General features: G+C 41.3%; 1 protein-coding gene across 1 annotated transcript in view; it reads left to right on the forward strand.

The window, feature by feature from the left end:
* Positions 1-15,000, forward strand: part of LOC122793690 (mitogen-activated protein kinase kinase kinase 10-like) — a 1,334,525-nt gene that overhangs the window by 1,189,229 nt on the left and 130,296 nt on the right. The window contains exon 10 of the mRNA XM_044061910.1: positions 1,845-2,453. Within this exon, the coding sequence (XP_043917845.1) occupies positions 1,845-2,453 (609 nt within the window). The remainder of the gene's footprint in view (positions 1-1,844; positions 2,454-15,000) is intronic.

Here is a 15,000-nt window from a genome sequence, read left to right on the forward strand (position 1 = left end):
TGACTGCAACAGTGAACACACTGTAACATCAACATTTATGGTAAGTGTACACAACTGTACTTTTAGGTTTAATTTTGATAAGTTTGTGTGTGTAAGTATGCTGGTTAGGGGTTTAGTGTGTGTAAATGTGTGTTGTGACTGTTATGTGTTTGAGGGACTGTAAGATGTGTGTGTTAGAGTTTCATTTGTGTTTCTGTTTGTGTGATCTTGGGAATTCGAATATATAAGTAGGAGGGTTGGGGGTGCAGGGGGGCTTGCCCATCCCTGCTTATATGTTTAGATGAGTTTTTTTGATTGTGGGGGGGGGGGTTGTGTGTATGTTTGTGTGTACTGTATGTGTAGCGTAATTACGGGATTTTGAATTTCGTGGTTGTGTGTTTTCGAATTTGTGAGTTGTGGTTGGGTTTTCGGCTTTGTGGTTTCGAAGTACTGAATTTCGAGATTTCAGTATTTCGAAATTACAAAGTGGACCCATAAATATATATATATATATATATGTATATATGTTATATATATATATGTGCGCGCGTATGTGTGTGTGTGTGTGTGTATATATATATATATATATATATATATATATATGTGTATATATATATATATATATATATATATATATGTTTGTCTTTTCAGCTTTTCCCAGTTAGGGGTCGCAACACCAAAACTCTGATCTGCTGATTGGCAGTTGATTTTATGGTGCCGAGTTGCCAGCCCGAAGCCCAACCTTCATGCCCATTCACCCATGTCTTTCGGAGGCCACTCGACCGTGGGGAGGACATGCAGACTCCACACAGAAGACACTCCAGCCGAGAATTGAATCTCTTGCTTTGAGGCAACAATGCTACCGCTGTACCACCGCAGCTACGTGTATATATATATATATATATATATATATATATATATATATATATAGTTGTAAATCTGAGCATGCTTAAAGTCCAAACTGAGAGAGAGTCTTTTCTATCTTCTTAGATTGGCCTCTGCTTCTGGTGGGTGCTGTTATGGGTACCCTAAAATCTAAAACCTGCAGGCATTTCTTTCCAAGATTGTTTAATGTTTAGTAAGCACACTTTTCTATGAAATGAGGCCATTTTTTTTTTTATCGTAATCTCTGTCTCTCTGTGCTTCACAGTAAGATGTTATAGATGTTGTTTGTTGTTATTGATTGATAAAAAAAAATGGGATACCCGAGTGTCACACACACTTGTCAAAATGAGAACAGTCAGTCATGTTTAATTGGCATACATACTTTTTAGCTGAAATTTGTAGATTAAAACATGTTAGACTACAGAACTGTCAGGGTGACGAAGTGTCTCCTTAACACCAAGGTTATATAGTTTGATTTAGTTTGTTTACAGATGTAGGGCTATGGGGATTGCAGATATACTTACCCCTGCAAAAGTATTTTTTCATATGCGCCTGTTAAATTTGACAGTGTGCAATTTTGATTTAACAGACTCATTGTTTTCATTGCGTAATGTATAGCAATTTGATGTCTTATGGTAGATCCTAGACAACTTCACTGAAGTTATTTAAAAACAATATTCACTATGTTTGGCTGATATGTTGTAAGCATTATATACTACTGTAACTAATTGGCACATAGCAACAAGATGACCTCTATAAAATCCAAGTTGGGCAGAAAATGATTTTGCTATGTGCACTATCACAGCAAAGCTCACAAAACATGTACCTTTAAGCCTGTTACTGCTTTTTAGGTTACAGCCTTTCTGTTGAAGTTAAGACTTTTGTTTGTGATCATAATACTACTGTTTAGCTGGAGAAAAGAATGGTGTATAGTAGTGTAAACATTAACTGAAAATTGTATTGCACTTTTTTTTTTTAAGGAGGTGATAAGAAAGGTTCACCATTATTTCTAAGCCATGGAAAGATCCGACTACCTCAGAACTCCCCCATAGAGTCCCCTACCGCATCATGCGTACTGCATTCTTCAAATAACGAGGGAATGCCACAGCCAAAGACTACTCACAAAGCTTTGTTCAGCAGTGCAGCTATCCTGGCCTCTGTGGCACTGGGACGAGATCTGCAGCAAATTTACCATCTCGACATGGAAGAAGAAAAGAAGGATGTCCATTTCAGTGATAAAAGCTCATTGTCAGATGTAGAAGATGAGAAACAGAAAGAGGAACCAAGTCCTGATACCAGTTTGAAAGAGGTACCACTCACTGTACTTCCTAAGGACTTAATTACATTTTCTCCTGATTCTTCTCTTGTTTTGATTGACTTCAGTGAGCCAGATTCTTCCAAGTCATCAGAGTCTGCTGGTTCAGTGAATCCACAAACTGGAACTGTATTACATGGTGATAATGATTTAGAACTTGAAAGAAAACAGAATTCTCAGGAATCCCCCTTGCCATTGTGGGAGCAGAGGTCACCAGTTGTTCCAGAGCGAAAGAGACGGAATCGCAGTGGGGATACTGTGAAAGTAAAGCTAGGTAAGAAAAGATTCCTTTTTCTGAGCAATTCCACAAGCATCCAAAGTTGCATAATCTTTCAGAACTGGTTACTGTTAAGTTGGTTTGCCCTGACATTATTTTTTAATGTGAATATGACAGGAAAATGAATTTAACACTTTTTTTTTATTAATCTGAGTATTGCCGACAGGTTTCTGCAGTTTCTCCTTTCCCGTTCATAATCTGTTTTCACTGCCTACACTAGGCACCTTTAACTCCATGTGTAGGTCTCAGCTTTGTACACATTCTCCAGCAGTACATTCTATAGGCCCCACTATTTCCTCTGTGGAATACTTCCTTACATTGGTTTGAAATGTTAACTCGTTCAGACCTCCATACATGTACATGCTTCCATTTCAGTTCTGCAGCACCAGTCTGCTTCATGATGTGATGCCTTCATTTCTTTTCCTTGCTGTCTCTTATCATTTGTTGTTTGTCAGTGTTTTGAGTTTTTCATTATATTCTGTGCCCCTCCTCCCATTTTAACTCTCCGGCTAGTTAATTGTTGTACACATTTTTGAACAGCTTAAATATTTGCCTAATATGACTTCCAGAGCAGAGTATTTCAGATGAGACATCAATGCCATATGTAACGGGAGAAGAACTGGGGCCCGTACCCCTGTCAGTGTATCCTCATGTTCAGTTTGCCTTTGCCACTCCTGTTTCACACCACAAAGTACAATTAATTTAATGTGTGATTATTGTATCTGTGGTCTCCTTCTTGTGTACCCTACCATGTTTGCTAGTGCATTTATGTTTTGCCGAGTCCATTCCTCTAACAGAAGTCCATAAGCTTGCACTTTTTTCTCTACTACCTCCTATCTCTTGCTACATGTAATTCATGCCTGTCTATGCTGTCTACACTGTATTAGATGGTTCTGGAGGATGGCTGCCCTCTCCTTGTCCACTGAATGAATCTGTATGTCAACATTGTAACACAACAGCTTTATTGTGTAGTCTCATTGTAAGTTCTGATAAAAGTAGACTGAACAAGACCAGCACCATTAAGCAGTAGTTAAGTTATCTACATTTCCCATTAACCATCACTGTCCCATCTCCTGCTTGTTAGATTCCCATTCCCTAATCACTTACGCAAGTCCCATGTCTTGTACATTTTAAAATCCTATCACCCTTCTGTTTGGTGTAGTATCACATCTTCATAGTCCTGATATGGGGCATCAGCTGAGATTCTTTTCTGAGTTTTTGTAGAAATGCATGCTTAGAAATGTATCAGATGGTACTAATGAAACTGGTACTGATAATGCTGACAAAACTGCCGCTGTTTGACTCTGCCTGCTGTCCATATTGTAGACAGTTAATATTTATGAACTTCCAACAGCCTATCCTTTTATAATTCTTTCTGTAACCTTTATTGGGATGGAGGTATGACCCATCAATTTGTAATTAACATCCAAGCTAGCTACTTCTCTACAAGGGGATTGCCACTGTCTGGTCCCCGAGGAGAAAAGGTACAGTTTTGCATGTGGTTCACCAGGGAAGTATACAAGACCTTTTGAAGGGAATTATGAGCTATGTGCGACACAAGGATTAATATTATTCCAGCTTTGAATGGGTGTAGAAATTTTAGAACTTGCTTGTTTTGTAATTGTACCGATTGTCTCATGGAAGTTCCCACCATTATTATATGTTAGATGCTCACTAACACAGCCACATTTTCCACTACTAGCACTTTCCAGATCTCTTCTTGCAGTCATCATAAGAACGTGCAACAACTCACTGCTAAACAAGCAGCCTAGGCTTGAACTTTTAAGTTTTGTGTGTAGTCACCAGGTACCCAAGTAGGGCCATTTTATGTTTTTCTTTACGTAAGACTCATTGCATGATGTCATGAACTGCCATAGAGAATGAAAATACCTACTTAAAATTATATCCAACAACTAACCCCACCGTACACCTAAAGTGAAATCACTAGAGATGGTTGAAGGCTCATAGTCTGGATCCTTTGTCAATCTTGAAAACTCCGATTCCTGTCTGTGTGGTGGGGTTTCTCTTGAATTGCCTTTTAGTATTAGTGGCTTCTGGTTTATTAGCATGGGTTTGGAACTCCCCAGATACATGGGCTTATACTTGTAATACCCCAGTCAATCCTTTTACTGATTATAATCTTTGAGAATGTTTCTTTTTTCTTGATAAAAAACATTAAAGGTGCATGAACGTGCCTTCCAGCATATAGTTAAAGACTCAGACAGGCAGATTTCCCTAGTAGTAGGCCTAATTTAACTTTCATATTTACATGCTGGTACCACTGGCGCAAGACTCATTTCTGGTGCTTCGCCAAGCATGCATTTCTCTGCCTTCCAGTTTCTACATTTCCCTTTTATTGACCTTAGTGCATAGAAACAGCGGTTCAAGTAGAAAACATACTAGGAAAAGTAAGGGGGATTTACTTCATCTCCTGTCTGAGTCATCCATCTATAGTCTGAAGAACTAAAATTCCTGTCGGAAACTTACCAAAATAGTGAATTCATTTTCTGCTGCTTTCTCCCCGGGATATCCCTCCTTTAGAGAGCTCCAAAAAATAGAGAGAGACACTCTGGATTGATTGGAGAATCCCAGCCTTTCTCTGAACATGAATCTTTACGTTTTTGAAGAGCAAAAGCACTATGGAGGCATTAGACTCATCCTTCTTTTGTGCTTCTACTTAAAATGGTATTTATAGTGCCTAGAAATGTCCAGATTCATGTCAAATACTTCAGAATTAGATGAAGCATCCACTGATTTGTTTGTCAACCTCTTCTATATCTGCTAAAGCAGACCCCAGCAACATTGCTGTGAAAGACTAAAGTGCAGTATCAGCTTTTACATCCAGATCCAACAGACAAACCAGTAGCAGCATTAGAATGAGGCAAACTTAACTGTGCTGCTTTATTTATTCATTGTTAAAAATAAAACTCTTTAGCTTGTCAGGCTAGTGTCAGAAATTAAGACACTAGGTAAGACAACCATTTTCCTTGTAATTTGAGAGCATGTGGATATGCTAGATGTGTTTTCCAAAACAAATAATTGTCATTTGATAGTTTGCCAAAAACAAACACTAGGCCTGAGCATAGCTTAATAATAAATCTTTTTTTAAAGATGAAAATAAATTCTTTTTAAAACTTTCATTCTGCCTCACGCAAGGACTTCTTCAAAATCATTTGACAGTTTTCTTCGACTCCTTGAGCTTGTTTAACCATGGATGATGAGTATTATTATTTTTAAGACAACTATGAAACAGTGGTAAGAAAAAAACAGACTTGGCTAGTTGTTTGGTTATAGCTCTGGACTCAGAGGAAATAACTATGTATGTAATGCTTGCAGGTGATGTCCCTTAAGATATAAAAAAAACAGTGACCCAGGAGATGCAGGTGAAATTATGTGGTGGTAGAGTGCTAACCAGTGAGACCCTACCATGTTCTGTTGTAACTGTGGAATTAATCGATAGTTTTTGTTTTGTTTTGTTTTTTTTTATGAGACTGAACTTCATATTATTAAAGGCATGTTTTTAGTAACCTGTGTAAGGTAATTGGTGTTCTGATCATTTGCTGAGTCACGATTTATCATCCTAATTGTCTTGAATTTCACCTTGAAAAGCCATTATCATCTTCTGTACTCCGACTGCTTGGTTCTTCATGAAGTTTCAAGGACCTTAAGAAAAATTCTCAAAATAGAAATACTGGCATTGAGAGCAAAGGAAATGTATACCAGGGTCTGGGAGGTAGGACCTCAGAGAATTCACCATACTGTGAGGTGTAGTGGACTTCGTTATGGGTGCAAGGGTGCAACCGCCCACATCACAAGGTGTGCAAAGTGAGTGAGGTCCTCCCCACAAAAAAAGTGTTGTAATTGTATTACAGTGAGTTTCTACATTCTGTGTTTTTTTTATTTTTCAGTGACACTTTATTTTTTGTATTTATTTAGTTATTTATTTGCATATTCGTATTTCTGATGGGTGCTGTCTTCCTATTTAATAGGTTAGTAAAGCAACCATATATCATTGATTATTGGCTGATAAATCTTTACTTATCATTGACTGTTTTTCCACAGCTCATGAGTAAGGTATTCAGTTCCTGAATGCTATGAAATTCCCCCACTTGCTAAAACAGTGGCGATTCTAGGCTATTTCACATTTTTAAAAAAATTAGTTTATTACTCCTGAAGGGGGAGCAGACTTGGAAAATCACATTAAGCAGTCAGATGAATAGCTGTTGATGAATCACCTTGTTTTCAAAGGCAGACTTGGATTCAAATTGTATATGCCTTCAAAGCTGTGAGCTTGTGTGTTAAATTCCTTAAATCTGTTTGCTTCTCGGGCAACCAAATACTCTTTAAAAAGCACTCCTGTGATTCTGTTGATGCTGTTTCCTGAGCTGCTGCTACTGGTTCAGTTTTGAGAGGATTTGCTTGGTTAACATTCTCAAAACTTACCATAACATGTTAAAGCTGAGATTTTGAATTCTCCCCTTTACGAAGATGTATTGCTTGGGCTCCCTGCTGCTGAGGTCCTTATAATTTGATGAGAGGAAAACTGATTCAAGGGGTCGCTCAGATTTTTTAGCCCTATTTTTCAGTGTTCTATAAAAGCCTTCCTTCCTTCCTTTTAAGGATCTTTTTCCAAGAAACAGAGTAAACAGTCTCTGTAAAGTTTTAACAAGCAATATTTCAAAAAGGAAGGGGCAAAGAGGCTCAGAAAAGGGAGGGAGCTTCCCAGAAACCAAGGACAGTCCAAAAAATGAGAGACTATTTCCCTCTTCTATCTCTTCCCACTTCTCACCCTGGTAATTCTTCAAATATCTCCAGCAGCCTAGGCCTACATCTTTCTGAGTGGCATTGAATTTTCTCAAGTAGTTGGGTTTTGATACTTATCCAGCAGGGGTACAAATAGCAGTGGGGATCCCTTCCTCTTTTTCAGGGGATTCCTCCTCATCCTGCAAACTAGACATCTATGTTTTCTCCTATTTTAGAGCATATGTTAGCTCAGATGGTGATAGAACTTGTGCCCTCAGCTCAGATGCACAGAGGTTTTGTTCAAGGATTTTTCCTGATACTAAAGAAAGAAGGAAATTGGAGCCCAGTTGTAGACCTCTCCTTTCTCAATTCCAAAATTCAAAATATTGATCCTGCAAACTCTGTTGCCTGTCATACCCTCCTGCAGTTTCTTGATAACATTAGATCTAAAAGATTCTTATTACATTCCAATGTGCAAGGAATTCAGGCTTTTTATAAGATGTTCTGTGTCTGTCTCACATCATCTGTTCTCTGGCTTACCCTTTTGTCTTTTCATTACATCAAGGGTGTTGACAAATTGCCTGGCTCCAGTGATTTATCACTTCAGGCTTCAACGCATTTGCATCCTTCCTTATTTGGACAATTTTCTTATATTTGCAGGCACTTTTTCCATTTGTCAGGATTCCCTTCATGGGTCATGAAGCAACTCCTGAGTCTTTAGCCTTCAGTTGAACTTGCAGAAATGGTCTCTCATCCCTTCTCACTCACTAATATTTCTAGAATGTCTTCTAGATTTGTCACTGGGAAGGAAGGAACACCCCCTTATTCCACTGGTCAAAGAAGAACCGTGCAAAGAATTCTACCAGGACTTCTCCAGCCAGTCTCAGTCTTCAAGTCAGGGAATTTTTCAGGTTTTTGGGTTTCATGGTTTCTGAGGTTCTCCTGTTTCTTTAGCCAGACTTCGCAAGAGAAGAATTCAGTAGTACCTCAGTCTATCTGGACTCGGCATCATCTTCCCTTATCTTTTCAGATTCCAGTTATGAGGTTTGTCAGAAAGGAGTTCCTTTGGTAGGTGGACCAGTCATTTCTCAGTCTAGGTCTCGCCTTCTATTTTTGGTTTCACTCCTGGTCTATCACATTTGATGATTCAAACTTTGTGTGGGGAATAGTTTCAAAAGGGGTGAAGGTGCAAGGTCTGTGGAACTCCAGGGACAGACAAAAGCATATAAATGTCAGAGATCCTGGCAGTTGTCACTGCTTTAATAGCATTAGATCATCACTGGTTCCAGGTACCTGAGCAAGTTATCATAGACAACACCATAATTATGTGATACATAAACAAGGGGGTACACGATCATTTCTCCTTTGCAAATTTGCTGTGATTGTCTGGTAGGTAGCAGCTCTGCTGAAGTCTGGCACGTCATGCTTCATACATTCCATCTGAGCAAATCTTTTAGCAGACAAATTGAGCAGGACTAGACTAGACCCTCATGAATAGAAATTACAAGCAGGGGTCTTCCAGTAATTGATCCATCTGTGGTAGACACCTCAGATAGATCTACAAAAGAAATAGGATGAAAGATGGGTGACTGATCAACAAACTCAGATATAAAGCTCCAAACAAAATAGCGTAGTGACTTTTATTAAACGCTTTCGTCAAATGACTTCATCAGAAAACTCTTACAAAATGCAAGTACACAATAAATACTTCAGCAAAAGGCAATTATTCCATAATACAATAATTCAATAACCTAATTAAAAACTAATTAAATAACATGATTGTTTAAAAAAACTACAATTAGCTCTAAGTAAAAAAGCACATAGCAGCATCCTTATTAATACACAATCTACGGTCCTGCAGGAAGCATTTAATATTAATTGCATCGTTTAAACCCGGGGGTTTGTCTGCCCTTAATTTGATTTGCCACAGGGTCTCCCTCTGTTCAATATAATTTTTAAGGTCACCACCCCTTAAGTCCAAATTGCAAACCTCAAGAACAGAGAATAGAAATTTCTTAAAATTATGACATTCCCTGGAATGCTTGTATAAAGCATTGGTCTCGTCATGCTTCTTGATGCAATATAGGTGTTCACGAATACGGGTCTTTAAACTTCTAGTTGTCATTCCTACATAAAACCTGGGGCAGGTAATACAAGTACCAATATACACTACCCCCTTTGTGTTACAATCGGCATGTTTTGGAACCTCCAGCGTTTTGTCAAGGGTATCCACTGCTATGTAAGGACCTACTGCTATAAATCTGCACACCTCAGATAGATCTGTTTGTTTCCAGTAATTGATCCATCTGTGGTAGACACCTCAGATAGATCTGTTTGTTTCCAGTAATTGATCCATCTGTGGTAGACACCTCAGATAGATCTGTTTGTTTCCAGACAGTTAATGGAATTCTGTTCAAGGGGTCCTTGCAAACGAGCTCAAAAGACAGATGCCTACTTATTCCCTTAGATGGGACCATTCCTGTATGCCATTCCACCCTTTCTACAGATAACTCACGTTTTTTTTTTTTTTCAAAAATTAAGGAAAGACCCTCCAAAGATTGTGGTAGCAACTCCCTTTCAGCTCAGACCATAGTGGATGTCCTTCTAGTCCCATGTTGTAGTATTCTGTACATGTGGGTTTTCTCCTCTTGCTACCCAAACATCTGGCCAGTGTACAAAAGATTTCAGTCACTTTATGGCGTGTGGGACTTCTGACGTGGCTAACAGAGCATGGGCCATAAAAATTATATCTGCATGCACCAGCCCTCATAACATCATGGCTGCCAGTTGAACATCAGGTGTTCCTGCCTTCCCAGCTGTCGGATTCTAGAGAAATCATATAAGTGCCCCATTGGGGAACCTTTTCAGTCATTGTTATTGTTTCTAATGTTTGTGCATGTCATCCAGAAAGGGCAAGTGTAAGTGCAGCTGTCAGACACCTCACAAGGATGCCCACATTCAGTGCTTGTTTTGTTTAGCTAGGTCGCACAACTACAAGGCCTGCACCATCTGCCAGGCATTTGTGCCCAAAACTCTCCATAGCCAACTCCACGTGCTTAACTTATATTTAGAAAACCAACGTCTGAAGCAATTAGCATTAGGTATGGAGGGTTCCTCTGACTTGCCTACCAAACTGCCTAAAAAGAAAGCCAAAACCGTCAGGCCTACAATTGCCGCTGTGCCTCCTCAGTCCAACCTTCAGCCTTTGGCCGACGTCGACCTGGTTGAAGGCTCTGGTGCCACACTTCTTCAGATACAATGGGTCCCTATATGGAAGCTGCACAATTCTGCGCAGAGGGCACATCCACAAAGTCTTTTCCGGCGTCAGTTTCCTACACTGAGGGGGAACCGATTTTGGTAGGACTGTCGGACCTCTCTATTTCCATACAGGCGTTCAACTCTAGGCCTTTCATGGTTCATTCGCCTGGTAGGCCATCTCTCAAAAGGAAAGAAAAAAGAAAGCATGTGTCTCCTGCTCCTGAAAGTACTCCAGATTGGCAGGCTTTTATTCAAAGCATGTTTAATGCCTTTATGGCCTTAGTCTACCACTCCAGGGACATCCACAATTCCTCCTCCAATCTTGAGCCCCATGCCTCGGGCATCAGATCCCTCTAGGAGGGAAGCGAAAGATTCTTCTGAAGAATCCCTTTCATATGCTTTCCAGCTGCCTTCTTCCCTAGGATATGGTTCCCCAGAGGAAGAATCTGTTGATCCTGACTCCCCAGCATAGGATCTAACCTTGGGGAAACTATTGCCAAAATGAAGGAGCACTTTAAGTGGGAATCATCTGAAATGACACGGGTACAAAAAAAAGGTATTATGACCTCATTCAGATGGATTCCCCAGCTCCTACTGCTGTTCCTCCTATTTTTCCTGCTTTCCTGGATGCCTTCTCAGCAGCATCCCTGAACCTGGACTCTCAGCCCCCTGCACCACGGAAGTCTGATAGGTTTTATAAAGTCCTGGAGACTGCAAAATTCCTTAAGTGCCTGCTGCAGACCCTGCCACAATTTCCATTTCAACTGACAAGGCTTCTAAACTACTGCTTTCTGACCCGCTGTTCCCTGCTGACAAGGACAGCAAAACCATGGAGCATTTGAGTAAGAAAATCTATACTTCTGCTACTCTGGCTTTCAGGGCAACTAATTATCAGACACACATGGCTAAATATGTCTTATCCCTTTTGGAGAAGATTTCCAAGGAATTGTCCGACTCACCTGACTCTTCACCCAAAGCTCAACTGTGTGTTCCCTAGTTGCCCTTACTTCTCCGGTTACCAGCACTCTATCAAGTGCAGCTATGATTCTGCTGAGGCCTTCACCAGGTCATCAGCATCAGCCTTAAGAAGATATTCCTGGCTATACTTCCAACCCCTACCAGATCATTTTAGAGCTAAGCTGGGTGATGCTCCTTTGGACAATACAGCCCTGTTTGAAGCTAAAGTGGCTGACATATTCAAGTTCTTACAACAAAAGGGGAAAGAGATGCAGGACGTAAAACACCTACTGGTTTCCCCTGTTCCAAAATTTGAGAGGAATTATCTTGCCAAAACCACAATTTATCAGAAAACACTCACGCCCTGCTTTCTCTACTAGGCCTTGAAAAAATTCTGGGAAGCAACCCCCTCCTACCAGAGCCACCCCGCCAGAGGCTGCCCTTTTAAGACAGGGCAGGTAGTGTGACTACCTGCCAACCTTGGAGTCCCCACCCTCTCCCTCCATTTTTCTCTCTTTACATCTTTCTTTTTGTCTCCAAGTATGGAGACTCATCACCTCAAACAAATGGGTCCTTTCTATAATAAAAGATGGGTACTTCATGATCTTGATCTTTCCGCCAAAGAGAGTATCCCACAGCCCCCAAAATAACAGCTCCCCCTATTACAACCAGTGCTAGACAAACTGATCACTCAAGGCACCATTCAAACAGTTCTACTGTCTGCAATAGGAAGAGACTTATACTCCAGGATTTTTCTGGTTCAAAGAAAAGACTGCCCCTGAAGGCCATTTCTGGACCTCTCACTTCTAAACCTCTTCCTTCAGGATGTTAACGTTACCAACTCATTTTCCACTCCTACTTCCTCAAGGGTTCATGGCCACCTTAGACATCAAGGTTGCCTAGTTTCACATCCCTATAATGCCCAGTTTCAGGAAATACCTGAGGTTCTTTGTGGGCTCTTCTCACTTTCAGTTCTCTGCCTTGCCCTTTGGGCTTTCCACTGCCCCCTGAGTTTTCACCAAAAGCCTGGCTCCTGTTATTGCCTTCTGCAGGACAAAAGGAATGTAGATATTCCTTTACTTGGAGATGACTTGCTCATTCACGTTACATTTACAAGTTGCCATTGCTTTCCTGCAGTCCTTAGGATTTCAGATCAGGTTCCCAAAATCCCAACTGGAACCTACACAAGACATTCTTCTTGGGGTGCAGGATCCGTACAGACATAATGAAAGCCTACCTTCCACCCCAAAAGGTGGAAAGTTTGACATAACACCTGCTTTTGGTCCTTCACATCACAGAATTATGACCACAAGGCAGTACCTCAGGTTCCTGGGCTACATGGCATCAACTATCCCCATGTTACCTTTAGCAAGACTCCACATGAGGAAACTACAGTCATACCTCAGGTCAGTTTGGACACAGCACTCCCACCCCCTTGAGTTTGGGGTTCCCTGCCTACCCTGCCTCAAACAGGAAATACTTTGGTGGTCAAATCAAGTGAACCTCAACCTAGGTTTTTCCCTACAACCATCTCAACCCAAACAGACCATGTACACAGATGTCTCAGACTTAGGCTGTGGCACAACTCTGGGGCACCTGAAAGTCCACAGTGTGAGACCAGTGTCATTTAGGAAAGAGCACATCAGTATCCAAGAAATGAGGGCAATATTACTGTCCCTGCAGTTCTTCCAAATCAGTCTCCATCCAGGACCCCTAAAAATGTTTACAGACAATACCACAGTGCTGTGGTATCTCAACAAGCAAGGGGAGACCAAATCTTATTTGCTTTGCAGACTAGCTCTCCTGGTGTGGGAACTGGCCATCTCGCATAGAGTGACCTTACACGTGGTATACATACCTTCACAACAGAATTCTCAGGCAGACCGCCTCAGCAGATCCATGACGAAGGCACACGGATGGATGCTACACAGAGATCTTCCTGGACGTGGTCGACCAGTAGGGTACACCTGAAATAGACCTGTTTGCCTCCTCCATCAACAGGCAACTTCCTTCCATCTGCACCAGACTACCAGAAGCTCATGCTATGGTGACAGATGCCTTTTAAATTTCTTGGAAAGGAATGTTTTTGTATGCATTCCCCACCACCTTCCCCCTTATTTAAAAAGACCTGCTGAAAATTCAGCAGGATAGACCAAAAATCTTGCTGGTGACTCCCTATTTGCCCAGACAGCATTGGTTCCCCCTACTATTACAGCTATCCAAGGGCAATCACCACAAGTTACCCCCCAGAGTAGGCCATCTCACACAGGATATGGGATCCCAAATCCACCCACAGTGGCAATCCCTTCACCTCATCCTGTGGGTGATAGGATTCTGATCCCTTTCAGACACCTTTACAGTGAGGACATGCTCACTGCCCTGCAGGAGGCCAGGAAATCAAATACCAGGAAATCTTTCCTATGTAAGTGGAAGATATTCTCCATATGGTGTCCCAAAAGGCAATTTGACCCTGTTGCAAAGTGAGACTCCTCTAGTACTGTCTTACCTGTGTAAACTGTTACAGACAGGGTTAGCATTTTCATACATTAAAACCCATTTGTCTGCCATTTCTGCATGTCTTCCCCTGGATCCCACCTTAGCTTTCAGACTTCCTGCAAAGCTGTTCCTTAAGGGGGTACTTCATCTCAGACCAACAAGGAAGCCCTCTGCCCCTCCATGGGACCTGAACTATGTTTTAGAGAAGCTCACACTTCCCCCATTCGAGCCAGAGGCTAAAGCTTCCCTAAAACACTGCATATGGAAGACTGTCCTCCTAGTGGCCTTGACCTCAGCTAGGAGAGTGTCGGAGTTACAAGCCCTCATGGCTATTCCTCCCTTCCTAGTATTCCACACACAGGGTTACTCCTAGAATTAACCCTTCCTTCATACCCAAGGTGATTAATGATCTTTCCTTAAATCAAGCCATCCACCTACCCACCTTCTTCCCTAATCCACAGGGAGACAGTGAGAGAGTACTTTATTCCCTGGATGTGCACTGGCAACTCGGATTCTATCTGCACAAGGCCAGGTCCATCAGACAGGCTGATCAACTGTTTGTCTCCTTCCACCCAAGGGCCCTAGGGAAGGCGGTGTATAAACAAACAATTTCAACATGGATTTCCAAAGCCATTACCTTTAACTACAAACACCATGGGAAATCCCTGCAAGGTACTGTCAAAGCACACTCCACCAGAGCAATGGCCTCCTCTGGGGGTTTCTTCAGGGATTTGGACACATCCACTATACTTGAAGCAGCCACTTGGTCTTCTCTGCATACCTTCACCAAACATTACAAGTTAGACCACATCTCTAGGGCCAGAGCTGGATTTGCCAGGGCTATCCTCCATGGATTCCTGGAGAATTCTACTAGGCCACCTCCCCCTTCCTCACCGTGACCTTTGGCACTCACCCATATGTACAGAATACTGCAACATGGGAATAGAAAGACATAGAAAAGTTGTGTAAAATCTTATCATAACCGTAGACATCCTTCTCTTCCATGTTTCAGTATTCCTTCTCAGCCACCTATCATTCCTGGCGTATGGCAGTTCCCCTTTTGGATGGCACAGGACTGGCATTATCCTTA

This window comes from Protopterus annectens, chromosome 2.part0 (assembly GCF_019279795.1).
Source record: "Protopterus annectens isolate FY-2018-M chromosome 2.part0, PAN1.0, whole genome shotgun sequence".
In the NCBI taxonomy this organism is placed as follows: Eukaryota; Metazoa; Chordata; order Ceratodontiformes; family Protopteridae; genus Protopterus; species Protopterus annectens.